At 38.0% G+C, this 27,858-nt stretch overlaps 3 protein-coding genes across 3 annotated transcripts; all 3 read right to left on the reverse strand.

The window, feature by feature from the left end:
• Nucleotides 1-3,261: 3,261 nt before the first annotated feature.
• Nucleotides 3,262-8,772, reverse strand: LOC106138951 (uncharacterized). Its single transcript, XM_013340260.2, has 6 exons — nucleotides 8,477-8,772; nucleotides 6,073-6,570; nucleotides 5,486-5,648; nucleotides 5,177-5,307; nucleotides 4,388-4,574; nucleotides 3,262-3,650 (listed from the first exon to the last, which is right to left on the reverse strand). Exons 2-6 carry the CDS (start codon nucleotides 6,568-6,570, stop codon nucleotides 3,472-3,474), a joined length of 1,158 nt encoding a protein of 385 aa, XP_013195714.2. The 5' UTR covers nucleotides 8,477-8,772; the 3' UTR covers nucleotides 3,262-3,471.
• A 633-nt stretch (nucleotides 8,773-9,405) lies between these two features.
• Nucleotides 9,406-13,495, reverse strand: LOC106138938 (dynein axonemal intermediate chain 1-like). Its single transcript, XM_013340247.2, has 3 exons — nucleotides 12,251-13,495; nucleotides 10,830-11,014; nucleotides 9,406-10,034 (listed from the first exon to the last, which is right to left on the reverse strand). Exons 1-3 carry the CDS (start codon nucleotides 13,466-13,468, stop codon nucleotides 9,938-9,940), a joined length of 1,500 nt encoding a protein of 499 aa, XP_013195701.2. The 5' UTR covers nucleotides 13,469-13,495; the 3' UTR covers nucleotides 9,406-9,937.
• A 1,034-nt stretch (nucleotides 13,496-14,529) lies between these two features.
• On the reverse strand, nucleotides 14,530-27,631 carry LOC106138971 (zinc finger protein Xfin). Its single transcript, XM_060953096.1, has 14 exons — nucleotides 27,365-27,631; nucleotides 25,707-26,770; nucleotides 24,984-25,113; nucleotides 23,881-23,948; nucleotides 23,065-23,270; nucleotides 21,930-22,117; nucleotides 21,519-21,599; nucleotides 20,832-21,159; nucleotides 20,403-20,700; nucleotides 20,050-20,146; nucleotides 19,194-19,320; nucleotides 18,602-18,769; nucleotides 18,253-18,464; nucleotides 14,530-16,893 (listed from the first exon to the last, which is right to left on the reverse strand). Exons 2-14 carry the CDS (start codon nucleotides 26,761-26,763, stop codon nucleotides 16,347-16,349), a joined length of 3,507 nt encoding a protein of 1,168 aa, XP_060809079.1. The 5' UTR covers nucleotides 26,764-26,770; nucleotides 27,365-27,631; the 3' UTR covers nucleotides 14,530-16,346.
• Nucleotides 27,632-27,858: the final 227 nt, after the last annotated feature.

Raw genomic sequence — 27,858 nt, forward strand, 5'->3', positions numbered from 1 at the left:
CCATCCACGCGAAGACCGAAATCCGCGCGGACGGAGTCGCGGGGGGAAGCTAGTATCAAATATGTGTATTTCCAGTTGAGAACTAAAACCCAGCTCTAACCCAGCTCTCTGCCTATACAATGCTTATAATAAGATATTATGATTAAAATACTAAATGCATCAAAATTCATATAAAAAATACTGGTATATACTTTGTACATAGGTTAATTCTAAGATATTAATCGTATACCGTAGAAATGGATTACATAAATATTTTGTTTTTAAATAAATTTTGTATGGCGCGAAAATATAGCCAATCACAGCGCGGCATTTGAAACCGCGAACTGAACAGTCCGGTGTTACGAGCGAGATAGCAGGAGGCGTTTTGATTTAGGATTCCAAGTTTAAAAAACTTGTAATAAGGTCGTTATTTAATTGAGTTATCATTCGGTTAGATTTGGAGATAGTTTGCGCTATTCTGCGCCGTGGTTTAACTGTATTGCTGTTCACTGTTTTTGATGTGATCTTAAATGCATTTCAACTAAATGTGAAGACTTCATTATCGATATAAATGTACAAAACTTGTATTTTTTGCATAAAAAGACATAAAATATTTAACAAAAATAAAAATGTTTTTCGATCAAGACCGGCTTTAAAATTAATCAATCATATTTATGATACAATCATTATATAAAATTATCCGATATAACAGCTGCCTATTTAAAAAAGGAGGTTTTTATTTCGTCGGAAGCTTTTTTTTTACAATTATACTCATGATTTGATGTCATTCCATAAACATTTTTTTTTTAATAGCGGCATACCATTCTTTTCTACAGAATGTAAGCATTTAAATTACAAATACATTTTTTTTTTAATACTAATCATAATTACACATAATTACGTTGATTCTCTCTAATTTCAGGCGTCATTTATATTTACGGCGTACTTATTGAAAAGGTGAAAAAATATCTTAAATTCTACATTATCAATAATATGGAATGCCATATTTTTTTTTCAATGAAGGCACGATCTTTCGAACACTTTTAACTATGAATAAGGTTATGTGATGATAAATTTATTACTAGGCGTCGTGTGCGCCTTCTTACGAGTGGATTTAATACTTCAGCAGAAAATTCTCAGTTTTTGTGTGGTTTTAAGGTTTTATTTTAGCTCGCAAGCTTCACCCGCGCTAATTTAGCGCCACGTACAAATGCAAATAAATTTTTCGAAAATTCCACGAGGAATATATATAGTACATTTCTACCGGAATGAAAAGTAGCCCTGTTCTTTTCCAGATTCTTAATTATGTTATATGTATACGAAATTTCAAAATGATTGGTTTAATAGATAACGCGTGAAGCGGTAACAAACAAACAAACTTACTTTCGCATTTATATTAGTTGAGATTTATTAAATTTAGTAACAAATATTTATGTGTGGCCATTTTTTTCAAACTGTCACCATTTGTTTCACACGGAAAAAACTAATGATAGTTCTATTTTCTGTCGTAAAAACTTATAACTCTTAGTATTACAAAAATAAAAACTACATATAAAACATACCTTGGTAATTTTTTGTTCTCATTACATGGCAATAACATGAAAATGTTGCCAGTCTTTATAAATTCTACTATACAACCGTCCTGGCTCGAATCTTAAAAAAAATTACGGTAAATTCGTTAGGCACTACTAAAAGCTACCAAATTTCAGTGTTGCCATGGTTCTTATTTAAAAAAACTACTACCTACATACTAGAAGAGCTGTAATATTTACAACATAATTTACTGAAGTCTTCCTCTTATTATTTATTAATACTTTTCATTGAAGCATTATAAATTTAAAAATGCTTCTATGCTTATATAATTAGTAAAAAATAATTTCACAGGGATTTTCTTGTGAAATGTAGGCAATTTCTAGAATTCCCGCCATTAATTGTCGCTCCAATATTAGTAATTTTAAGATACCAAGTTGAACATGTATTTTTAACAATATTTGAGCTAAATTGTCTACCCACATATTATTTTAAAATTGTAAGGCAGTTTGGAATTAAATATATATATTATTAGCTGTGCCCGCGCCTTCGTCCGCGTGGAATAGTTATTTTGGACATCATTGAAGCCCTCAAGGATGAATAATTTTCCCCGTTTTTTTTTCACATTTTCCATTATTTCTTTGCTCCTTATAGTTGCAGCGTGATGTTATACAGCCTAAAATCTTCCTCGATAAATGGTCTAATCGTCGCAAAAAGATTTTTAAATTCAAACCAGTAGTTCCTGAGTTGAGGGCGTTCAAACAAACAAACTCTTCAGCTTTATAATATTAGTATAGATAACTCGGCTCCATGTTTTACCTTTCATTGCTTAGCGATAAGTCCGCCTTTGCTCAACATATTTATAATGTATGTTTCTATTACATATGTAATTTTTTATGGGCAATAAAGATAATTTGTCTTATATCATACATACATACATACAATCACGTCTGTATCCCTTGCGGGGTAGACAGGGCCAGCAGTCTTGAAACACTGAAAGTTGACTTGAAAGACTCTTACTTTGAAAGTTTTATATCATTTGGCGCTTAAAATAACCATATTGTTTTTTGTAAAGTTTTTAAATGCATTCATTACTGTAAATTAACACGCGTATCGCGTCTCTGTACTTTACGGTGTAGACAGAGCCGCGTCTTGGGGAACCCTGCCCTACTTATCTGAACGATGTCGCGAAATATGATATTCGTGCCGAATAAAAAAATCTGACTAAGAGAGAGAGAGAGAGAGAGAGAGAGAGAGAGAGAGAAAGAGAGAGAGAGAGAGAGAGAGAGAGAGAGAGAGAAAAAAAGAGAGAGAGAGAGTAGACAGAGTCAACATTATTGATGATGACTTTCTGATAGAAATACAAATTATAATATTATACATGTTATTAGCTATTAGGCGCGTAATGCGTTGCGTACCAATCATAATTTAAAATGGCGGAGTGTGCAACGTAAATATGAGAGAGAGGGGTAGACAGAGCCGACATTTTCTTTCACTGATAGAGATACGAGTATGAATATTTTTTAATAAGCAATTAGCCGTGTGGTGCCCGACACTTAAGAATGGAACCATTCCATTAGTTTCCCATGGAAATCGTAAAAGGCGACTAAGGAACAGGGCAGGCACACTCACTTTTTCACACGTTGCACTCTTGTGGTGCAAAAAAGAGTTTTATCTACTTACTACCTGTCCCGGCAAACGTTGTTTTGCCATATAAATAATTTTTAAGTAATTTCTAGTTTTAAAAAAATGTTAAGTGTGGACAACCCTTATCACTGAGAAGTATGAAAAAATAGATGTCAACCAATTCTCAGACCTGCTCAATACGCTGACAAAATTTCACGAGAATCGGTCAAGTTTCGCAGGAACTAATATTGCGACACGAGAATTCTACACACACACACAAGATCATTCCAACAAGCCGGCTCTGTCTACCCCGCAATCACTTCACACACACTTCCATTAGCTATTAGGCGCGTAATCGCACCACGTGGCGTACCAATTATAATTAAACATGGCCGCTTCCGGATGTTTCCTCTTCTTGTGAAGCCTGAGCGATTCCTCTGATGCGTACCAATATTGTGGGTATTTATCTATAGGATACCTCTCGGACTCCTTCACATAGGGCTCCTTGGGGTCCGCTGTGGAGAACAATTATTGATTTTAGTTATAAAATTGTGGTAGTCTCTGCCTACCGCTACGGGAAAGAGGCGTGATTTTATGTATGTATGTATGTATGTAAGTATGTAAAATTGTGTGGTGTGGTTCCCGGCACCAATAAAAAAAGAAAAGAATAGGACCACTCCTCGTCTCGTTCACATGGATGTCGTAAAAGGCGACTAAGGGATAGGCTAACAAAGGCCTGAAAACACTGAAATGCCACGTTTGGCTTTACAATGGAATTGTGATTCAAATAGCGACAGTTTGCCAGCCCACCTACAAAAAGACCACCAAATTCCGTCTACCCCGCAAGGGGTTTAGACGTGTCTGTATGTATGTATGGAGCAAAACTCGTGCCGTGTGGTTCCCGGCACCAGTACAAAAAAGAATAGGACCACTCCATGTCTTTCCCATGGATGTCGTAAAAGGCGACTACGGGATAGGCTTACCAACTTGGCATTCTTGTTTTAGGCGATGCGCTAGCAACCTGTCACTATTTGAATCTCAATTCTATCATTGAGCCAAACAGCTGAACATGGCCATTCAGCCTTTTCAACACTGTTGGCTCTGTCTACACCGCAAGGGATATAGACGTGACTATATCTATGTATATATAACGACAGTTTGCTCACCCATCGCCTACTACAAGAAGACCACCAAATTCCGTCTACCCCGCATGGGATATAGACGTGACCATATGCACGGAGTAAAAACTCACCCGGCGGCAGACAATAAAGACAGAAGATCCTATGTCTCCTGCTCTCGTGAGTCTCCAAATGCTTTTTATGGTGCTTCCGGCGCGTGGACACGTGCGGGCAGCACGGGCACGGTATTGCCAGCTCTCTGGGCACGCCGCCGTGACGCTCGCCCGCGTGCTGAATGAGCGTGGAGGCCACTCGGTAGCCCTGAAAAAAGATGGATTATATACATAACATACATACATCTATCATTAAGCCAAATAGCTGAACGTGGCCATTCAGTCTTTTCAAGACTGTTGGCTCTGTCTACCCCGCAAGGGATATAGACGTGACCGTATGTATGTATGTATGTATGTATGCATACATACATACATATAATCACGTCTATATCCTTTGCGAGGTAGACAGACAGGTCTGTAGGCAACAGGCAACCATCTTGGTATACGCCATAGCAACACACACACACATGGTCACGTCGATATCCCTTGCGGGGTAGACAGAGCTTACAGTCTTGAAGATTGAAAGTCCACGTTCAGCTGTACCGCTTAATGATAGAATTGAGATTCAGATAGTGACAGGTTGCTAGCCCACCGCCTACAAGGAATCTCAAGTTAATAAGCCTATCTCTTAGTTGCCTTTTACGAGATTTAAAGGAAAGAGATGTAGTGATCCTATTATTTTGTTCTATTTATGACTGGTACCACCAAAATGAAGAGATGTAGTGGTCCTAATATTTGTTCTATTTATGACAGGAACCACCAAAATGTAACAAAAGATTATGTGAAATTTTAAATTCTGATGTTACGTACCTTGAAACAGTGCTCGCATCTATACGGGAAGTTTTTCCACTTCGGGTTCTTCTTACGACTGAACACCATCTTGTAGGGCTCCGTGGGGAACCAATCCTCGGGGTCCAATTCCAACTCGACCAGTTCCGTGCCTGAAACATGTCAAACCAAGGGCATTATGCAATTTATTTACTCTTATACTTTTGTTTTACTCTTACGGTGCAATAAAGAGTTTTATCTATCTATCGAGTTTTATCTATCTATCTGTCTCATTCTAAACAGCAAAGCAACACCCAACTAATAATAAAAATACCGAATTGACTATGTTACCTTCAGGCACCTCGATCTTGGGCTGTGGTCGGGGCACCAAATTGTGCAACGCCTGTATGTTCTGCATCGCACTGGTCCCCGGCAGGAGGCTGGCCATGTGGGCTATACTCGATGTTATAGCCGGGTTTGCTGCTAAGAGGCTCGTTAGGATCGTGTTTTGTGCCTGAAATTTTGTTAAAAAAACAAAAGTTAAATACAAATTGATAATTACATATATACATACATACATATGGTCACGTCTATATCCCGTGTGGGGTAGACAGAGCTAACAGCCTTCATTAGACTGAAAGGCCACGTTCAGCTGTTTGGCTTTTTGATAGAATTAATATTCAAATAGTGACAGGTCACTAGTCCATCGCCTAAAAACAGAATCCCAATTTAGTAAGCCTCTCTTAGTCGCCTTGCTTAGCCGTGCTGGGAAACGCGGCACAGAAGAACAAGATTACCTTATACCTTTCATCCATCAAAAATACTGCTTACCTACAATTTGTGTAATACAACTTGAGCAAATCCGCAGACAACAGCTAGTGTGCAGTAAATAGTTTATAAACAAACAAACAAACAAACTTTAAAACAGAAATACTCACCTGTAATAAAGCTCCGTTAGTTAGACTACAGGACAAATCTGCTTTAGGCTTTCTCTTGTAACCTTTAGGCGGACCTCTCTTCTTAGCTACTTCTCCATTCTTCTTGTACCTTACTATCTCTCCGTTCTCCAGAACTTTAGGCGGAGTGTTCACAGGTGTTATTGTCAATTTTGCAGGTAAAGAATAACGACTGTGTAAAGATTTGACTACATTGTTAGCGTTGCTAGCGGCCAGCGCCAACGGATTGGCCAGATTCAACGGATTATTAACGAATTTTGGCAACGTTGTGGTCGGTGATGTCGGATATATTGATAGTGATTTCGGTGTGTTGAACGCTGGTATTTGGTACACTTGGAGGTTGATGGACGGGCTTGAGTATGTTTTGAGACGTTTAGCGCTTGGCTCCTCATCGCTGGAGTCTGAATGGTTGGATCCGAGCGGATCCTTGTCGTTTGAGAATGGATCCATATGTGAGTCGGTTTCTTGGACGCAAAACATCTGGAAAATAAAGTGGTCAATTACATATATTACTTTTCATATTCTATATAAATGTGTACATACATATAATCAAGTCAATATCCTTTGCAGGCAGGCAGAGTCAAAAGTCTTAAAAACACTAATAGGCCACATTCAGCTGTTTGGCTTAATGATAGAATTGAGATTCAAATAGTGACAGGTTGCTAGCTTGTCGCCTAAAAGAAGAAACCCAAGTTTATAAGCCAAGGGATGGGCTTATAAACTTGGGTTATAAGTTATATATAGTTATAAGTCGCCTTTTATGACATCCATTGGAAAAAGATGGGAGTGGTCCCATTTATTTTTCCTATTAGTGCCGGAAACTACGCGGCACGAATATAGGTAAGTGCTTATAAGCAATATTATAAAGGTTAAAATATCCAACAACTCTTGAAACGGGCCACCGCCGGAGAGGGGTAACACCCCCCGAGAGGTGACCCCCCCTTGCCGGAAGCCTATAGTTTTTTTTTTACGAATTTTTAAAGTTTTCATATAAAAAGTGTGCTAAAGGTCATTAACCGCCAGATGGGCAAGGGGGGGGGGGAAGTAAGAAGGGATGAAAGGGGTGAAGGTGAGTTAAACCTAACCTAACCTATATGTACTTACTATTATACTCAGTTTGAACGCTCTGCTAGCTTCGCTCGCTCCGCTTTGGTGGTTTACACCAACCTAACCTAACCTAACCAAACCGAGTTTGATTTGTGACCAATTTGTTTCTTTTCATTGCGGCCCGCTGCACCCCCTGCTGTCCGTATACCGACAGCTACTTTCGAAGTCAGTAGATAAGATGACAGTAGCACATAACCAAAACGGCGGATTGCGTTCTGTTCATAGTTAGTGTCTTTTTTGTTTTACTTTTAAGCAAAGTTTTTGACTATATTTTTAGTGCTAAAATATATTAATTAATGTATTGTACATGTTTAATGGACAAAATAATTATTTAATACTAAATTAACACAGTTTACAATGACAAACCGAAAATATTGCCTTGTTTAGTGCAATTCTTAAGATTTTCAAAAATTCATATAAAAAAAAGGGAGGGCTTCCGGCAAAAAAAAAACTTGGGGGGGGGGGGGGGTCATACAAACCCTCCCCCACCCCTTCCCCAACCTCTCTGGCGGTGGCCCGTTTTAAGAGTTAAGCCTAAACTTGGCATTCTTCATGATTTGAATCTATTATTAAGATTTCTATTATTAAGCCAAACAGCTGAATGTGGCCTATCAGTATTTTCAAGACTATTGGCTCTGTCTACCCCGCAAGGGATATAGATGTAATTAAATGTATGAGATTCAGACAGGATTGAAATGAAATTATGGCATTTTGTTAAAATTAAAATAGCAATTGCTAATGACAGGATAGGTTATGAAATTCTATAATGTGTAATTTGGTTGGAAAATAATTTATTTGTGTAATTAATCACTGTAATTATGATGCTACATTAAAAGAAAAATTAATCACATTGTATCATTAAATTATTACAAATTCCATACATTGAATCACTTCTTAATTCCTTACAGGGTAGACAGAGCCAACAGTCTGGAAGAGACTATAATATAATGCTGTATCATAATGATGAAATTGAGATTCAAATAGTGACCGGTTGTTAGACCATCGCTTACAAGAATCCAAATTTGTTGAATAAATTGTCATAATATAAAGACGCATCTAAAAAATAATAATAACATGCAAACATTCGAATTTCGAATCAAACGCCGATATGAAACTTTTAACCCGCAAATGTCCAAAATGGCGTGGTAATTTATTAAAGTAACAAACAATAAACGGATCTCATGGCATAACTGCACATGCCAGTAAAAAGTTCCGCGTAACAATGATTTTGATCTAATTATGTAGACCAATGAAATATTATGATGAAAGAATAACATACCGTTTGCACTTTATAACACTTTTGTATGCCACATTAATACTTGTTAACGCACGATATTCTTTTTACATTAAATTAAAACACGAAACAGATTAAAAGGTTATGCTTGGTTAATAATAACAAGTTTCTTTCACATAGCTCGCTTCTTCGCAGACTATTCAACGCGGCGGCCCGTTAAGTTACGGTCATTTATTAGCACCCTTATGTATTTACAAAAAGCAAATAAATATATTCCTAGTTTCATAGACGAGTAAGGTTTAAATTGAAAATACAAACAGTTAACGAGAATGAAAGTCACAAATGAAAGTTAGTTTGGCATAGCCTCGTTGACGAAAGCGTCATTCACGCTGTCATCTGTAATGACGCATATTTGACGTTTGATTTGTGAGTTGCCGTTATTACAATATTAATATTCTACCGTGGCGTGTGTTTCCCGGCACCAATAGAAAAAAGAATAGTAGGTACCACTCCATCTCTTTCCCATGGATGTCGTAAAAGGCGACTAAGGGAAAGGCTTATAAACTTCGGATTCTTCTTTTAGGCGATGTGCTAGCAACCTGTTACTTTATATGAATCTCAATTCTATCAGTAAGCCAAACAGCTGAACGCGGCCTATTAGTATGTTCAAGACTGTTGGTTCTGTCTACCCGGCAAGGAATATAGACATGATTATATGTATGTATGTATGTAATATTCTACCATGGCTTTATAACCCGTTTAATTATTGTAAGAGCGTCGATGGTCGAATGCAAAGATTACCTTTTTTACATGGTGTTGTAGATAACTGCACAGGCTGGTAATTACGAGTAGTTGCAGATTTGGTTGGGCTGATAAGCTAAAAAAACGCATTTTATTCAAAACGTTTATTGAAAAATACAACATTACAAATATAGTTAAAGTATTTTCTATTAATAATTAGCTATCTTGGCCATAGTATCTAGACAAAATTAAAAAATAAATACGTAACTCTTTGCAATACAACTTCAGAAAATTAATTAAATTATTTTTATAGGTATATACCTAAAATAAATAGATTGTGACTACATACCAGGTTAAAACAAAAGCACCTCTATTGTTTTATTACTCAGCTCAGCACCAAAATCAAATTCTATTGAGTTTTTTTAAGTTCGGTAAAAAGATTCGAATCTTTTTTTTAATATTACGTTAGTACGAAAGTATTCATATATAAACCTGCAAAGGCTAAAATAAGTAACACAAATAAAATAAATACAAATACATACGGGACAAATTACACAGATTGAGTTAGCCTCGAAGTAAGTTCGAAACTTGTGTAAAATAAATTTTTAAATAGACAAACATCCAAGACCCAGGCCAATCAGAAGAAGTTCTTTCCTCATCATGCCCTGGCCGGGATTCGAACCCGGGACCTCCGGTGTCGCAGACCAGCGCACTACCGCGGCGCCACAGAGGCCGTCAGACACAGAAAAGTAGGCAGTGAATAAATTAAAATTCCTCTTCGGCGATGAGTCTCCCGCGCCTCGCCGGGAGCTCCCACAGTCTCAGCTTACGAGTGCTGTCCCCAGCAGCTATGCGGCAGGACCTGTTGACAACAAACGTTGTAGGCACGTATTAATAAACAAGATAGATTGTAGAAAACTGATATATTAATGTGGTTATTAGCTGATAATCTAGGGAGATAAAATAAAATGCGGAGCAATGAACAATGACCAAGCAAGTATATTTTAGAATAGGCACAGAGTAAAAAGGATATCAAACAGTGGCGACATCTATGGTAGGTTATCATGTCGCGTTCACAACATTGTCTGCGTTCATAATTTCAACATAGATAAAACTCTTTATTGCACCATAAGAGTAAAACATACAAAACAACACAAAGCAGACAGAGATGGTACAAAGGCGGACTTATCGCTAAAGCAATCTCTTCCAGGCAACCTTTGGGTGGAAGGAAATCAAACAGGAGATAACTAGATGTGCCCGCGACTCCGTCCGCGTGGAATAGTTATTTTGGGTATTATTGAATGGCCCATCAAGGGTGAATAATTTTCCTCGTTTTTTTTCATTTTCCATTATTTCTTTGCTCCTAATAGTTGAAGCGTGATGTTATATAGCTTAAAACCTTCCTCGATAAATGGTCTATTCAACACAAAAAGAATATTTCAATTTGAACTTGTTCCTGAGATTAGCGCGATCTTGAAACTTGGCATTCTTCTTTTAGGCGATGTGCTAGCCACCTGACACATTTTATGAACCTCATTTCTATCATTAAGCCAAACAGCTGAACGTGTTCTTTCAGTCTTTTCAACACTGCTGGCTTTCTCTACCAAGCAAGGGATATAGACGTGATTATAATGAATGAATAAATTTAAATACCCACCCACAATGAGAAACTGCCAGAGCTGTCACGGTGCCGTCCACCCCCAACCCTTCCACGGCCACCTCCCGCCCTGTGCCGATGTTGTAAACCCGAAGGCGCTCGCCCTTGCCGCAGGTACCGACGACGACGCAGGGGGATGAAGTCAGCCAGCTCATGCATGATACGGCCACGTCGAGACACATCACCTGATAAAGGAGTAAATAATAAATACATACCTACATATACGTCACGTCAATATCACTTGCGGGGTAGACAGAGCCAACAGTCTTTAAAAGACTGAATCCACGAAGGCCACGTTCAGCTATTTGGCTCAATGATAGAATTGAGATTCAAATATTGATAGGTTGCTAGCCCATCGGTTAAAAGAAGAATCGTAAGTTTATAAACATATCCCTTAGTCGCCTTTTACAACATGCAGGGGAAAGAGATGGAGTGGTCCTATTCTTTTTTGTATTGGTGCCGGAAATCACACGGCACAAATAATAAATATAAATAAATATATATTATTACGGGACAAATTACGCTGATTGAGGAGATGCATAACTTCGAAGTAAGTTCGAGACTTGTGTTACGAGATACTAACTCAACGATACTATATTTTATAATAAATAGATACCTATATGAATAAACATCCAAAACCCGAAAGAAGTATGCAGAGATCGTGGCAAGTGGAAAGAGGTAGTCTCTGCCTACCCCTCCGGGAAAGAGGCGTGATTTTATGTATGTATGTATGTATCCAAAACCCAGGCTCATCAGGTAATGAATAAAAATTTTGAATTTGAATTTTGAATATGTGATAGAAAAAAGGACAGGATCACTCCTTCTCTGATTGATGTCGTAAAAGGCGACTAAGGGATAGGCTTATAAACTTGGGATGCTTCTTTTAAGCGATGGGCTAGCTAGCTACCTGTCAATATTTGAATCTCAATTCTATCATTAAGCCAAACAGCTGAACATGGCCTATACTCGTATTCTTTTTAAGACTGTTGGCTCGCAAGGGATATATACTCGTATGTGACTATGTGTGTGTAAGAAGTACGAGTATATTTGGATCTGAATCCTAATGTTCCTCTTTACAGTTGGTAACTACCAATTTTGTGGAAAGCATTTATTAATCTTTCCTAGCCACTGATACCACTGCGTCATTTTTCCGAGATCCTTAGATACTTGACATTCACCTAGTGAAACAGCCATTTTCTAATCTGTGTAAGGTTCCCGTGATGACTGTTTCACGAAGGTAGGTAAGTCGCTTTGTGACAGCTTTGTCCTAGGAAAAACGACTGGGATAACACCGAGAGCGAATATGAATTAGGATAGAAGAACGCCGGGAATTTACGTTACCCATAAAAACATCTGAATCAACAAAGAAAGTTGACAACAAAGTAGCATGATTTAATCTTTCGTAATTCCAAGTTTCTCACCTTCAGTGGTCCATATTGGTTGATATCATACAGTCTCAGCTCTGAATCTATCGATATGGACGCGAAGAGCCCAGGTTTTTGTAGGCTAAAAGCCACATCCAAGACACACGTTGCGTGACCATCGAAAACCTCATATACTGGATCTACTGCGTTCTCATCAACCGCCTTTCTCGTCTTAATCTTGCACAAATACAACTTCCCAGTGGAAGATCCAACTACAAACACATCATCTGGTACTTTTTCATCACTTGGACGCAAAGGATACGCCTTGATAAAGTCGAAACAGGTTATATCTGGTGCTGGAATATTTCTCGACCCATTTATACCGTAGCAGATAACATTTTCGAAGACTTTGAAGTTAGAATTGACCTGCCAGACATTAAGAGTGCCGTCGCTGCCAGATGAGAACAGAATTTGATCTGATGCGCCTCGTCTTTTACCAGTATTTGTGATATGCATGGTAAGGTATAAGTTAGCTAATGCTGCATCAGCCCATTGCAAGGCCGTGACCCTTTTGGCTCCGTGACACCCTGACGGAGACGTCAATTGGGTACCGTCATAAAAATCCGAAGCGTCCCTCATGTTTATGATAACGACTTCACCAGATATAGTTCCGTAAGCCATCAAAGCAGCTAAAGAATGGTGATATTTCACGCAAGAAACACAATTCTTTTCATTAACATCCATAGTGTGGACAAATTTGTCGCCGGCTGTTCTTTTTATTGTAAAAATCTTGATGACTCCATCATGATCACACCAATTTTCATGCTGCGTAAATCCTAAAGACACCGCTAAGGAATTACCAGCGCTGCTCCAAGATAGACTTAAAATGCAAGGAGATTTCTGATCGCCAGAAGCTAAATTAGATTGAAGTTTCACATCTAGTTCTTGAACCAGCTTGGCTGTTGCAGATTCATCTTCGTCAGATTCCGAAGAATTGTAAAGTAGTTCACGATCATTCTCGTCTAATTGCTCGAGCATTGTAGGCACCACGCGTTTCAAGAATTCGTTCAATCTTTGCGGTGAATAATTAGGTGGTTCCAATTTAATATCATCGGCACTAGTGATCGAACCTGCATCTTTGGACAAATTAGTCTGGCATCCGGCACCTGTCTCACCAAACTCAGTGGTCTGCGTTGAAGTACTGGTTTCGGCGCGTTTTGATCTAGATACAGACGTGAATCCAACCGCTTCGCTGTCGTAGCCGCTGAAATTCATTTTGTCGGCAGATTTGCAACAAAATATTCTGCCGCTGTGTTTTGTTTACAGTCCTGACGTTGCTATGGTAATGTATTTAGTTTTTAATGTCAGTTTTCTGAATGATATCAAAGGGTATGTATATGGCCTTCTTTAATCTGAGATTTGGCCTTTGTCAAAATTAAACTTTAAATAAATTACATATGTAGGTACTTACTTAAAATTCCTTAATATAAATTGAAAGAGTATAATTCCTGTAAATTATTAGACGCACCGCCGCGCGCAGAAGGCTGATAGCATATGTGTGTACTTGATAGTAATTAAATCATTGATACATTCATACATATTTATAGTCACGTCTATACCCTTTGCGGGGTAGACAGAGCCAACAGTCAGACTGAAGGCCACGTTCAGCTGTTTGGCTTAACGATAGAATTGAGATTCATATAGTGACAGGTTGCTAGCCCATCGGCTAAAAGAAGAATCACAAGTTTATAAGCCAACGCCTTTAACGACATCCGGGGGAAGAGATGGAGTAGTTCTATTCTTTTTCTATTGGTGCCGGGAACCACACGGCAAAATAAAAGAGGAATCACATACAAAATGAACATACAGGTTAAAATCACAAGTAATTTTTTTGCTTCTCCGTATTCGGGTAAAAATTGTGGTAAATGATTACATACATTGTAAGAACAATTTGAGGACGGGCAGCACCCGTGCATTTTATACCCACCTTGACCATGTACCAATGACTATTTTCAAAGTTATTAAGTACATTACTTTGAATACAAACCCATGCTCTAACGGTGAGGGAAAAAATCGTGAGGAAACCTGCACATTCAGGCAAATGAATGTGTAACATGATCGATCCAATACGGTCAGGTTTACCTGCAAAGGTCAGATGGAAGTCGGTTCGTATAAAAACCTGATTATTATATAGTCTCTGCCTACCTGTTCGGGAAAAAAACGTGATTTTCTATGTATGTATTCTTCAGATTTCGATATAACTATGACAAAGTTTCCAGAATGTGTAGGTAAACTCACGTTATCCCATGACAGGGTCAAATAAAACAAAATATCAAAAAGAAAAAAAAAACCTTATTTATTATTATTTTTTACAAAATCAACAACTGTGTATGAACATTAACACCAAATTGACTAAAAATATTCACTAACGCTTAATGATTACAGCAACTGTCACCCATTTTTTTTTAAACCAAAACCACCAGTGTCTTTAAACTCTGTAACTATTTTCTTTGCCTGCGAAAGTTTTAACGACATATTTTTTCGCCGTCAACAAAATGAGCGATATGACTTATCATCGTTTCATTTGACGGTCAATTATGTCTACAAATGGTGCTCGAGGTCAAAATATAAAATTTATTTCATTATTTAATTTATTTCATTACTAGCTGTGCCCGCTACTTCGTCCGCGTCGAATAGTTATTTTGGGCATCATTGAAGCCCTCAAGGATGAGTAATTTTACCCGTTCTTTTCACATTTTCCATAATTTCTTTGCTCTATTCAACGCAAAAAGAATTTTTCAATTCAAACCAGTAGTTCCTGAAATTAGCGCGTTCAAACAAACAAACAAACTCTTCAGCTTTATAATATAAAGTATAATGTATACATAATTATTTTGTATTGGCACCCGGCCCTCGAAAAAAGGAAACATAAACCTTTAAGTACTTTTTTTTACATATTTATCTCTTAAACCAAACCAAAAATCTGATAAGTAACATAGTCGGGCTAACAAAATTTTTCCGAACAAATAATTACCTATACACTTCACAAATAGATTAATTTCAAAACAGCTACCATTAGCCATATTCCATAATTTAACAATAAAAAAAAAAACAAAAAAATCTTTTTAATCTAAACCTAATTAAGGCAAGGAATGAAAAAAAAACACGACCCAAACCAACCATCCCTCATACCGCGTGTTACAACAAAATAATAAAAAAAACGAGGGATTTTCACCATCCATACAAATATTATAATGGGAAAGTTTATTTCGCTTTCACGACAAACTGCTGGACTGAACTTTATGTGAAACAGATTTTTATGAAATCAGGAATGGAGGTAGTTCACGGGCCGAGGTAGTATAGACTAATATTTAGGCACGCAAGTTCAAAATTATCGACTATTGTCAATAAGCGTTAGCGCCATCTATTGGCAAATGATGTAAGATAACGCCAACAAATTTACACAAATTTACACCTCGGTATTATTTTTGCCAAACTGATACACGAATTGAAAATCTTACGACTATATACATAACGTGCATTTTTTATTTATTTACATATCAACAATTGCAAATAATATCCAAAATCATAATCATTTATTCCTTGAATATGGTTACAATGTAGGTCTTAGTATTTAGATACAGTTTCTGTGAACACATATTCTACCTCTTAAGGCGTAGGACATATATATATATATATATATATATAAGTATATATAGATTTTAAATAAGCAGCATATAAGGCTCTGCCAATATGTCTGTCAGCATATCCGCTCAAATTAAGTATAATTATTGTTCGGATTTATGTATGTTAGATAATTGTAAAACATACCTAAATTGTTTTTGAAATTCGACGCGGTTTTTACAGTTTTATAACAAAAAATATTAATGGTTTCAAATATTAAGTAAACTACTTATTTCAAATAATTATACTTGATCTGTGCTTTTCAAACTTGAAAATATTTTTCATAGGTAGGTATTTCAGTTATTACAAAAAACATCATGTGTTTAGTAAATTTTATCTATGTATCGCTCGCGTGATCCGTGGGACAGAGATGGAGTGGTCCTATTCTTTTTTTTATAGGTGCCTAGAACCACACGGCCAATACCCACATCCTGTATATATATATGTATGTATGTACGATAACATAACCTCAATACACATCCATAGCCTGCCTTTCGATAAACTTTTTCCCCAACCTAGAATTATAATCTTGCGTACCATGTATAGTCCTTACATGGATCCTCAAATAGCTGGATCTAGTGAAAAATTTACAACAAATGTGACACTGATGTTTCTTTATACCCGTGTGAGTTTCAAGATGGCGTTTTAACTTACCCCTAGTTATGAAACCTTTGCCGCACTGCTGACACATGAAAGGTTTCTCTTTCGTGTGCGTAAAACTATGCAATTTTAGATAATAATGCAATTTGAACGCTTTATTGCAAACGGTGCATATATGTTTCTTCACCTCTTCATTGTTAATGTCTTCTAAAGCGATTTTAGAACCGTGCGACTTCAAATGCTCCTCTAAATAGTAGAAATGTTGGAATGTTTCACCGCAAATGTTGCAAACGCGCGATCTGTCGTCATCTGGCAACGTTTCGGGGGGGGCGGCTGTTGCGTCGGCGTGTTTTGGAAATTTCCTGGCGTTCTGCATCACCATGGCTAGTATTTCGCTGTGGTTCTTCTCGTCGATTCTGTTGTGTGAATTATAAAAAAATTGTGAATGAATGAATCAATCAACGTACATACTACATATAATCACGTCTATATACCTTGCGGGGTAGACGGAGCCGACAGTATTTTGAGGGGCTTATCTTGAGTGGGGGGGGGGGGGGGGGGAGTATCTACAAGGGTGGGAGTATCTAGAGTAGGAGGGGGGGTGTATCTAGAGTAGGGGGGATCTAAAGTAGTGGGGGGAGTATCTAGAGTAGTGGGGGACTATCTAGAGTAGTAGGGGGAGTATCTAGAGTGGGGGGAATATCTAGACTGGGAAGTATCTAGAGTGAGGGGGGGGAGTATCTAGAGTGAGGGGGGGGGAGTATCTAGAGTGGGGGGGGGAGTACTATACAAATTAGGAGGGGTTGTACAAGCGCAGTAAAGAAAAGAACCGTGACACTTATACTCACAATCCCTCCTTCTGATGAGTGGTGGGATGCATGCGCACGTGATAATTCCTTAACAAGTTTTTGCCCGCGACTTCGTTCGCTTGATTTCTTTTTTCGCAATCTAGAGTGGGGGGAGTATCTAGAGTTGGGGAGTATCTAGAGTAGCGGGGGAGTATCTAGACTGGGAAGTATCTAGACTGAGGGGGGGGAGAGTATCTAGAATGGGGGGGGGGAGTACTATACAAATTGGAAGGGGTTGTACAAGCGCAGTAAAGAAAAGAATCGTGACACTAATACCCACAATCCCTCCTTCTGACGCGTGGTGAGATGCATGCGCACGTGATACTTCGTGTGGAACATGTGCGAAAAATTTACAACAAATATGACACTGGTCTAGAGTAGTGGGGGGTGTATCTAGAGTAGTGGGGGGGTGAGTATCTAGTGGGGGGGAGTATCTAGAGTGGGGGGGTGTATCTAGAGTGGGGGGGGGGAGTATCTAGAGTAGGGAGAGGTACTTTAGATAGTAATCTAAATTGGGAGATCTTGTACTATCTAAAGTGAGGGATGGGAATATCCAGAGAGTAAAGAAAAGAACCGTGACACTAATACTCACAATCCCTCCTTCTGATGCGTGGTGAGATGCATGCCGCACGTGATACTTCGTGTGGAACATGTGCGAAAAATTTACAACAAATGTGACACTGGTCTAGAGTAGTGGGGGAGTAGGGGGGTGTCTAGAGTGGAGGGAGTATCAAGAGTGGGGGGAGAGTATCTAGAGTGAGGGGAGTATCTAGAGAAGGGAGGGGGGGTGAGTATCTAGTGGGGGGGTTGAGTATCTAGAGTGGGGGGAGAGTATCTAGAGAGGGGAGGGGGGGTGTATCTAGAGTGGGGGGAGGGACGAAGCATATGTTTAAAAAAAAAACAAAGAACCGTGACACGAATACTCACAATCCCTCCTTCTGATGAGTGGTGAGATGCATGCGCACATGATACTTCGTGTGGAACATGTGCGCGCACACGGGACACTCGTACCTCAGCACGTACTTCCTCTCCCTGTGACTCTGCACGTGCCGTTGCAGTTTGCAGTGAGCGTTGAACGACTTGAGACATATCTCGCAGTAGAATAGACGGTCGGGTTTGTGCTGCCGCTTGTGGTACACCTGTCGGTGATTGGAAAATTAGTATTATTGTATGAAGTAAATAAAACGTGGCAAGTGGAATGAGGTAGTCTCTACCTACCCCTCCGGGAAAGAGGCGTGATTTTATGTATGTATGTAAAAACAATATATATTCTCACCATCGCTTCCCTCCTCCTGTATTGCTTCCCGCAATCCGTGCACAGGTAGGGCGTGTCCCCCGTGTGCGTGGCCTCGTGGAGCCCCAGCGCCGCCTCGTCGGGCTGCGGCTCCAGGCAGTAGTGGCACTTGAACACTAGGGTTTCGCCCTCGTGACTCTTCTTGTGCACCTGATGATTGAAGGGATGATTTGATTAATCATAAATGTTATAAAAAGGATTGCGTTATTGTATTAGAGGGAGGGAGGGAGAGAACGAGGGGGGAAGAGATAGAGAGGGAGAGAAAGGATGAGGGGGAAGACATAGGGAGGGAGTTAGAGAGAATGATGAGGCAAGAGATAGGGAGGATGTTAGAGAGAATAAAGGGGGAAGAGATAGGGAGGGAGTTAGAGAGAATGATAAGGCAAGAGATAGGGAGGATGTTAGAGAGAATAAAGGGGGAAGAGATAGGGAGGGAGTTAGAGAGAATGAGGGGGAAGAGATAGGGAGGGAGTTAGAGAGAATGAGGGGCAAGAGATAGGGAGGGAGAGAGAAAATGAGAGGGAGAAGGGAGAAAGAGAGAGAGAGATATTATATATATGGGGAAGAAACGTACCTGTAGCGTCTCGGCGTGCAGAAACTTTCTGTAACAGAACTCGCACCGGTGCTGCCATCTTCTGGAACTTTTTGATTCGCCTTTAGATTTCGCGGCGAATTCCGCTTTAGCGCGTTTTATTACGTTCCTATAAATAATTACAAATACATATTTATTTATTGTAATATACATACTTGCGAGATAGACAGAGCCAACTGTATTCGTTCCTATAAATAATAACAAATGTGAATTTATTTATTGTAACACATACATATATATATTATACATACACATATACTAATATTATAAAGCTAAAGAGTTTGTTTGTTTGTTTGTTTGAACGCGCCAATCTCAGGAACTACTGGTTCAAATTGGAAAATTCTGAGAAATTTTTCAATTTGAACCAGTAGTTCCTGCGTCTAGCGTCGAATAGACCATTTATCGAGGAAGGCTTTAGGCTATATAACATCACGCTGCAACTATAAGGAGTAAAGAAATAATGGAAAATGCGAAAAAAAAAACGGGGAAAATTATTCATCAATAAATGATTTGGGGATATATAGTTATAGGGGGAGGTATAGTTGCCAAGTTAGTTTCTGGTATTTACACGAAACATTCGTATTGAAATAATTAGTTTTACATTCATTCATGTTTTTTAATGTAGACAATGTGCATTCGTCCATGATTTAGATTTAAGAGATCTATATTTGTAAATTGACTTCCGATGAAAATGCTGCAGTGTAGTTTGTTCCGCCGCTTCTTCTACACACGCGCTTCGAAAGCGGTAGTAGTTATAATTAGATTTAAGTGATGTGACGTCAATAAGTGATACCTTGTATCGAATTTTGAAAATAAATCTATTCTATTCTATACTCACATTTTATCTTTCTTATTTCTCTTCTTCTTTTTCTTCTTCACGTTGTCGCCTTCTTCAGTTTTTTCGGGAATTTCCTCTTTAACTTTTTCTTCGCCATCTAAAAAAAAAGAATGAAACGATTTATTTTGTGGCGATATCTATACGGCACACACATTGACTCTGTCTACCCCGCAAGCGATTTAAAGGTGACTCAGTATTTATATAAGACAGTATCTAGTTAAGACAGTGTCTATATAAGACGGTATCTACATAAGACAGTGTCTATATAAGACAGTGTCTATATAAGACAGTGTCTATATAAGACAGTATCTACATAAGACAGTATCTATCTATATATATATATAAAAACTCACCCAACTTGTCGGCCCACGCCTCAGAATGAGTCAGAACATGCCTGTGCAGCTTGCTGGACGTGATGAACCCGCGACTGCACACATAACACACGAACGGCCTCTCGCCGGTGTGAGTCCTCATGTGGACCTTCATGTACGTGACGGTGCTGATTCTCTTGTTGCAAACTTCGCACTTCAGGGTGTAGAGGTGGAGGATACTATGTACCAACGTACTTACACACACATTGACTCTGTCTACCCCGCAAGCGATATAATAGTGACAGTATCTATATAAGACCGTGTCTATATAAGACAGTATCTATATAAGACATCATCTATATAAGACAGTATCTATATAAGACAGTATCCATGTAAGACAGTATCTATATAAGACAATATCTACATAAGACAGTATCTATATAAGACAGTATCTACATAAGACAGTATCTATATAAACTCACCCAACTTGTCGGCCCACGCCTCAGAATGAGTCAGAACATGCCTGTGCAGCTTGCTGGACGTGATGAACCCGCGACTGCACACATAACACACGAACGGCCTCTCGCCGGTGTGTGTCCTCATGTGGACCTTCATGTACGTGACGGTGCTGATTCTCTTGTTGCAAATGTCGCATTTAAGGGCACCGTCGGAGCGCCGCCTGTTAGCGCCGCCGCGTTTGGATGACGATGAAAACGGCGGGGGGGGATCCGCTTCCGTTTCCGGCTTGGGCGTCGGAGGTACCCAAGTGCCGGACGGGAAGTAGTTGTCGTCCGAGACGCTGCAATGAATATTGATATGTACGTATATCAATAATAACTATATAAGGACCACTCCACCTCTCCCATGGATGTCGTAAAAGGCGAATAAGGGATAGGCTTACAAACTTGGGATTCTTTTTTAGGCGATAGGCTAGCAACCTGTCGTCATCTCTCGCCTCGTCACCTCCAGGACTTTCGTATCCCTTAGTCGCCTTTAACGACATCCATGGGAATGAGAGTGGAGTGGTCCTATTCTTTTTTGTATTGGTGCCGGGAACCACACGGCACACAATTATGACACAAAATTTTATGCTTACAGATAGATAACCTTATATGTAAATACATATCGTGTATGTATGTATGTAAGATTCGAACTCACTTCCCGTCGTCACCGAACGCGTCCACATCACTTTTAACGTGCTCGTCTCTCGCCTCCAGGACTGTCGTATCCCTTAGTCGCCTTTAACGACATCCATGGGAAAGAGAGTAGAGTTGTCCTATTCTTTTTTTGTATTGGTGCCGGGAACCACACGGCACCAATATGTGTATGTATGTATGTATGCATGTATGTACATATGTATGTATGTATGTACATATGTATGTATGTATGTACATATGTATGTATGTATGTACATATGTATGTATGTATGTACATATGTATGTATGTATGTACATATGTATGTATGTATGTACATATGTATGTATGTATGTACATATGTATGTATGTATGTACATATGTATGTATGTATGTACATATGTATGCATGTATGTATGTAAGATTCGAACTCACTTCCCGTCGTCCCCAAACGCGTCCACATCGCTTTTAACGGCGTCATCTCTCGCGTCATCACCCCCACCACTGTCATTGTCGAATGTGACGTCACACGGGACTTGCACATTGACGTCCACCGTCTCGCACATTGGAATGTCGCTGTCTATCACGGCGGCGAATTCTGGGTCAGGTTCCTCTTTTTTCACCTGTGTGAAATGATCGATATTGTCACAATGAATTGGAAAGATTTGTATTAGTATAAATTTTATTAGCTGTGCCCGCGACTTCGTTCGCGTGGAATAGTTATTTTGGGCATCGTTGAACCGCCTTGAGAATGTATAATTGTCACCGTTTTTTTTTTCACATTTTTCATTATGTCTTTGCTCCTGATAGTTGCAGCAAGATGATAAAGCCTTCTTCGATAAATGGTCTATTCAACGCAAAAATTATTTTTCAATTCGAAGCAGTAATTCCTGAGATTAGCGCATTTTAACTAACAAACAAACTCTTCAGCTTTAGCAACTATTAGGAGCAAAGAAATAATGGCAAATGTGGAAAAAAAAACGAGGTAAATTATTCATCCTTGAGGGCTTCAATGATGCCCAAAACAACTACGCGGACGAAGTCGCGGGCACAGCTAGTGACATATATACAAGGTGACATTTAAAACAACTGCATCCTTTTAAACATAGACTATACCCATGCTTCTGAGCTGTTTGAGCCTATTTTTATTTAAATTAAACGTCATCATTTTCACATTTAAAAAACCCTCAAAAACTACGTCACACGCTTTATTAAAAACCAATACTACAAAAACAAATTAAAACTACACATGTAAATAAATGTCTGAAAAATAAATTATTTTTCTAGTATCAAGATCAAGTAAAATACAGCGTTGTCGAGATCGCTCAGCTGAATGAATTGTGTCGTTGACCTCTGAATCTTACGCGTCGCTTTTCCGCCGGCCGGGGTGATATGACGTATTTAGGATCGCGGCTTTTGATACTTTTATTTTTTTTTCGTACTTTCTGAAATATGAACCGATATTTTTCTTTTAACGTTTTTAAATATCCTTTAGATGAGTACACTTAACAGTTAAATTTATGCAGTTGAATTAAAAGTCACCCTGTATATATAATATAGAGATGCTAACCTGAACAACGTGAGGCATGTCCCCCTGCAATATGATCTCTATGGGTTTCTCCTCAACATCGTCTTTTCTCTCAACGGGGGCGACATTGTCTATGGGCGCCGGCCAGTCTTCCCACAAGTCTTCTGTCTTCTGTTTTTTCGTATCTTCCGATTGTTCTTTGAGCTGTTCTTCTAATTCTTTGAGGTAAGGTAGTATCGCGTTGTAATCTAATGATTGAAAAAAAATCAAATCTCAATACACAATTTGCAATGACATGCATACATAATATAATCACGTCTATATCCCTTGCGGGGTAGACAGAGCAACAGTCTTAAACTATTTCTATCTGTTAGTCATTGGTATCGAAATAATATGAAATATTTTTATGTCACATACAAACTAGCGCTACTCAGTGGCAATGTGGTAATATTAGGTACTAAGATAATAATTAAAACTATAAGATGTTAAATGTCTATGATCCCAACTCTGTATTGTCTATATATCTCTCTGTTTTCTCTGGCTGAATAAACGCTGCGTGTTCGTAATAAAAATAATTCTTTTAATTAGTAATTATACTATCCTATATATAAAATTCTCGTGTCACAATGTTCGTTCCCGTACTCCATCGAAAGGGCTTGACCGATTCTCGTGAAATTTTGTGAGCATATTCTCAAACCTATTCAAGGTTTGAGAATCGGCCAACATCTATTTTTCATATCCCTTAGTGATTAGGTTGTTCACCATTTACATTTTTTTTTAACTAGAAATTCCTTAAAAAATATTTTTATGGCAAAACATTTGCCAGGACAGCTAGTTTTATTAAAGAAATAATCTTACCATAGGGTTCACCTTCCAACTTATCGTCCGGATGCTTCTTGTCGAAATGGCGGGTCAGGCATTCGAATCTGGAGACAAAATACCACATCACAGATTAACATTTAGGATAACATTTAATATGAGAAAACAGATTCATGAATAATTAGATTTTTACAGATTCATGAATAACTAGATTTTTACCCGCAGCTAAGACCGCGTGAATTTAGCGTCATCTACAAAAAGCGACGAATTTAACGCCACCTACAAAAAGCGTCGAATTTAACGCAATTTACAAAAAGCGTCAAATTTAACGCAATCTATAAAAAAGCGACTAATTTAGCGCCATCTATAAAAAGCGACTAATTTAACGCCATCTATAAAAAGCGACTAATTTAACGCCATCTAAAAAAAGCGACGAATTTAACGCAGTCTACAAAAAGCGACGAATTTAACACAGTCTACAAAAAGCGACGAATTTAACGCCATCTATAAAAAGCGAGCGACTAATTTAACGCTATCTATAAAAAGCGAACGACTAATTTAACGCCATCTATAAAAAGCGATGAATTTAACGCCATCTATAAAAAGCGAGCGACTAATTTAACGCCATCATAAAAAAGCGACAAATTCAACACCATCCATAAAAAGCGATGAATTTAATGCCATCCATAAAAAAGCGACGAATTTACCGCCATCTATAAAAAGCGATGAATTTAACGCCATCTATACTAAGCGACGAATTTAACGCCATCTATAAAAAGCGAGCGAATAATTTAACGCCATCTGTAAAAAGCGACGAATTTAACGCCATCTACAAAAATGAGCGAATTTAACGCCACGCAATATGGTTCTAGAAGTGTATTAATTTCTGAGTTTGTTTGCCTTCTTGAAAGACCATAGGCTCTGTCTACCCAGTCAGGGATAAAAATGTGATTATATATATGTAACAAGGTCAAAATCTATTGAATTCAAGGACTTACATACATACATATAATGACGTCAACATAGACAGAGCCGACAGTCTTAAAAATACATACTTACATAAATACATATAATCACGTCTACATCCCTTGCGGGGTAGACAGAGCCGACAGTCTAAAAAAGAGTGACTAATATAGGCTTACTTTGCAAAAAACCTGTAGCATATCCGACACTGGTACCTCACGGAGAGGTGCATAAGCTTGTTGTGCCGGCCGAGTTTGCTCGCCGTTATGAACGACTGTCCGCAGACATTGCATGTGTAAGGTTTCTCGTCTGGAACACAGAAAACATACATAAAGAAAGAAAGAAAGAAAGAAAAAATATTTATTTGGTACATAATAATATATCAAGAACATAAAACCTTAATCTATAACAACATTTGTACCAAAATGGCCACCCCTCAGCATTTGTCGTGGTATATACCGCGACGCTGGTCTTCCGCGGGCACCAACGCGGAAAATAAAATAATAAAATAAAATTAATGGCTGCTCTCTCGGTACACTATTGCTCATTCGTTTAACAATACGATCCATACATAAAATCACGCCTCTTTCCCGGAGAGGTACGCAGAGACTACCTCTTTCCACTTGCCACGATCTCTGCATACTTCCTTCGCTTCATCCACATTCATAACTCTCTTCATGCAAGCTCGGCGGTTTCGGGTACTTTTGACCTGACCATTTACCAGGTCGTCCTTAATTTGATCAAGATACTTTCGTCTAAGTCTTCCCACTCCGACCTTTACCTCCACACTCTCCTTTTATATCTGCCTTAGAAATTTATGGTAAAAAACATAGAGGGCCAAGTATACTGCCCTGGGGACATGACCTTACAAATTTTAACAAAAAAAGTCGGAGGGGCCTCACCTGTGTGAGATCTCACATGCAATTTAAGATAATAACTCAATGTGAACTGTTTGAGGCAAGCGAAGCACTTGTAAATCTTAGCTAAGTTATTATCATCCTCTTTAGAGTCAGGTTTGTTGTCTACAACTTCCTTTACATTAGCTATAGATTCCTTCACATCACTTTTAGAATCACTATCAACATAAGAACTGTTTCCGTTATCCATACCCACATTTTGGTTACAATTATTTCCTCTATTTAATGATTCAGTTCCTTTTGGACCAGAATTGTTAAGTGTATTTCCATTATTCGCACCCATATTTCCATTATCTGTAGAATTATTACCATAACTTATAGAATCAGTTCCATTAGAAAAATTGCTAATTATGTTCCCGTTATTTTCATTTTTATTCACTCCATATTCTGATGCCTTCTCGTTACCAATGTAGCCATCTTCAGGTTTAATTTCTATATCTAAGTTTCCTTCAATTTTTACCTCTTTCATTAACTTCTTCTTTTTCTTTTGTTCCTTTTCCAAAGTCTTCCTTTTCATTTGTTTTTTAATTTTCAAACCGTAGCTTGTTATTCTATCCTTGTGTATCAGGATATGTTGGTCTAATTCTTGTAATGATATAAAGCTAATGTTACACACAGAACAACCATAGAATTTAAAATCATTATCTAGTATTTTCTCAGAAAAATAACTGCTCTTTTTACCCTTCTCCTTTTTAATTTTCTTAGGGTGTATAAAAGGTTTTATATCCACATCATTTGTTGTGGACGCAGGATTTAAAACATTGTTCACACTTGCGTTTCTGTAATTTTGATTTCCGTTATTTATATTACTGGCTGCTGGGCGGTCCGTGAATTGTGATTCTTGACATTGTTGATTGTTTGGATGCAGTTTATCGTTATTTCTGTAAGCATTATCCATGAAATGGTGTAGAAATTCAGGGTTGATCATCGGTTGTTCTTGCTTCACTGTGTGTATGTTGCCATAAGGATTTAATGGATGGCTATTGTAATCATACGGGTAATCGTAGGTACTGAGCGGATCAATATCACAGTTAATATTCATTTTGGATCTGGAAAAAGATAATTTACAGTTTAGTTAAGCCTGTATTGAAAATAAGTTCTGATCTAATGCCAATAAAAAAAATATATGAGAATGAGATTAAGAAAAATTATAAGATCTTTATTGTTTACAAATTAATAGACATAATAAGTTGTAAGAAAAATTTGATTTAAATTTGTATAGTTAACTTTTTCAATAATCCTATAATGTTTTGAAATCAACAGTAATTATTATTCCCAATGGAAACATGCGTGATAGAATGTCCACAAATGCAAAAACATACACAAATATATAATGCTTAATACAAGGAATAATTTGGAGGTTATGTTATTATAATTTTATATTTATATTAAATATAACTAGAGAGCCACAATACATCTTATCACAGTTTCAGACCACTCTATGTGATCTGAAATATTTTTTCATCGATAAACAGTGTTTTAGTACAAATATGTTTGTTTATTTATCATTCTTTCTAATGTAAACAAAGAAACACAAGTTTCTTTGAACTAAAATCCAGTTTAAAAAGTTCTTATACCAGACTAGTGAATATGAATGCCGTCAGGAAGTTAATCGATAGGGCTACAAAGCAAAAAACTCGTACCTGAAGTGAAGTCGTCACGCAGTGTAAAAAATGACCTTTTTTTACTTATTTTTAAGCGCAAAAGAATTGAAGCCGTATTTAACCACAAAATTAGAGGTAAACCACTCCATCTTAGAATATTTCAGCGCACGATACCTTTGACATAACTTTTGATTAGATTTTAATAAGAACAACACTTAAATATTATTTTATTTTGATAAATATAAAACTAGCGTGACGGACACGACTTAATTTTTTTTCCCGATGGCTGACAATCCGATTGCTGTCATTGGCTGGCTTGCTGTCAGCTGTCAAGATAAGATGTTACCATCATTAGAATGATACCACTGATGTTACCATTATTATGATTCATTCAAAAGGCAGAAGATGCACTTATTTTTCACAAACTCTGTATAAAGGGAAACAACACGAGTTAATTAATGAATTTTTTTTAAAAGGCAGTAACAATAATATATCGTTAACCACTATGCTGCGAAGGGCCCAATACTGATGGT

The sequence above is a fragment of the Amyelois transitella genome, chromosome 31 (assembly GCF_032362555.1).
Source record: "Amyelois transitella isolate CPQ chromosome 31, ilAmyTran1.1, whole genome shotgun sequence".
NCBI lineage: Eukaryota > Metazoa > Arthropoda > Insecta > Lepidoptera > Pyralidae > Amyelois > Amyelois transitella.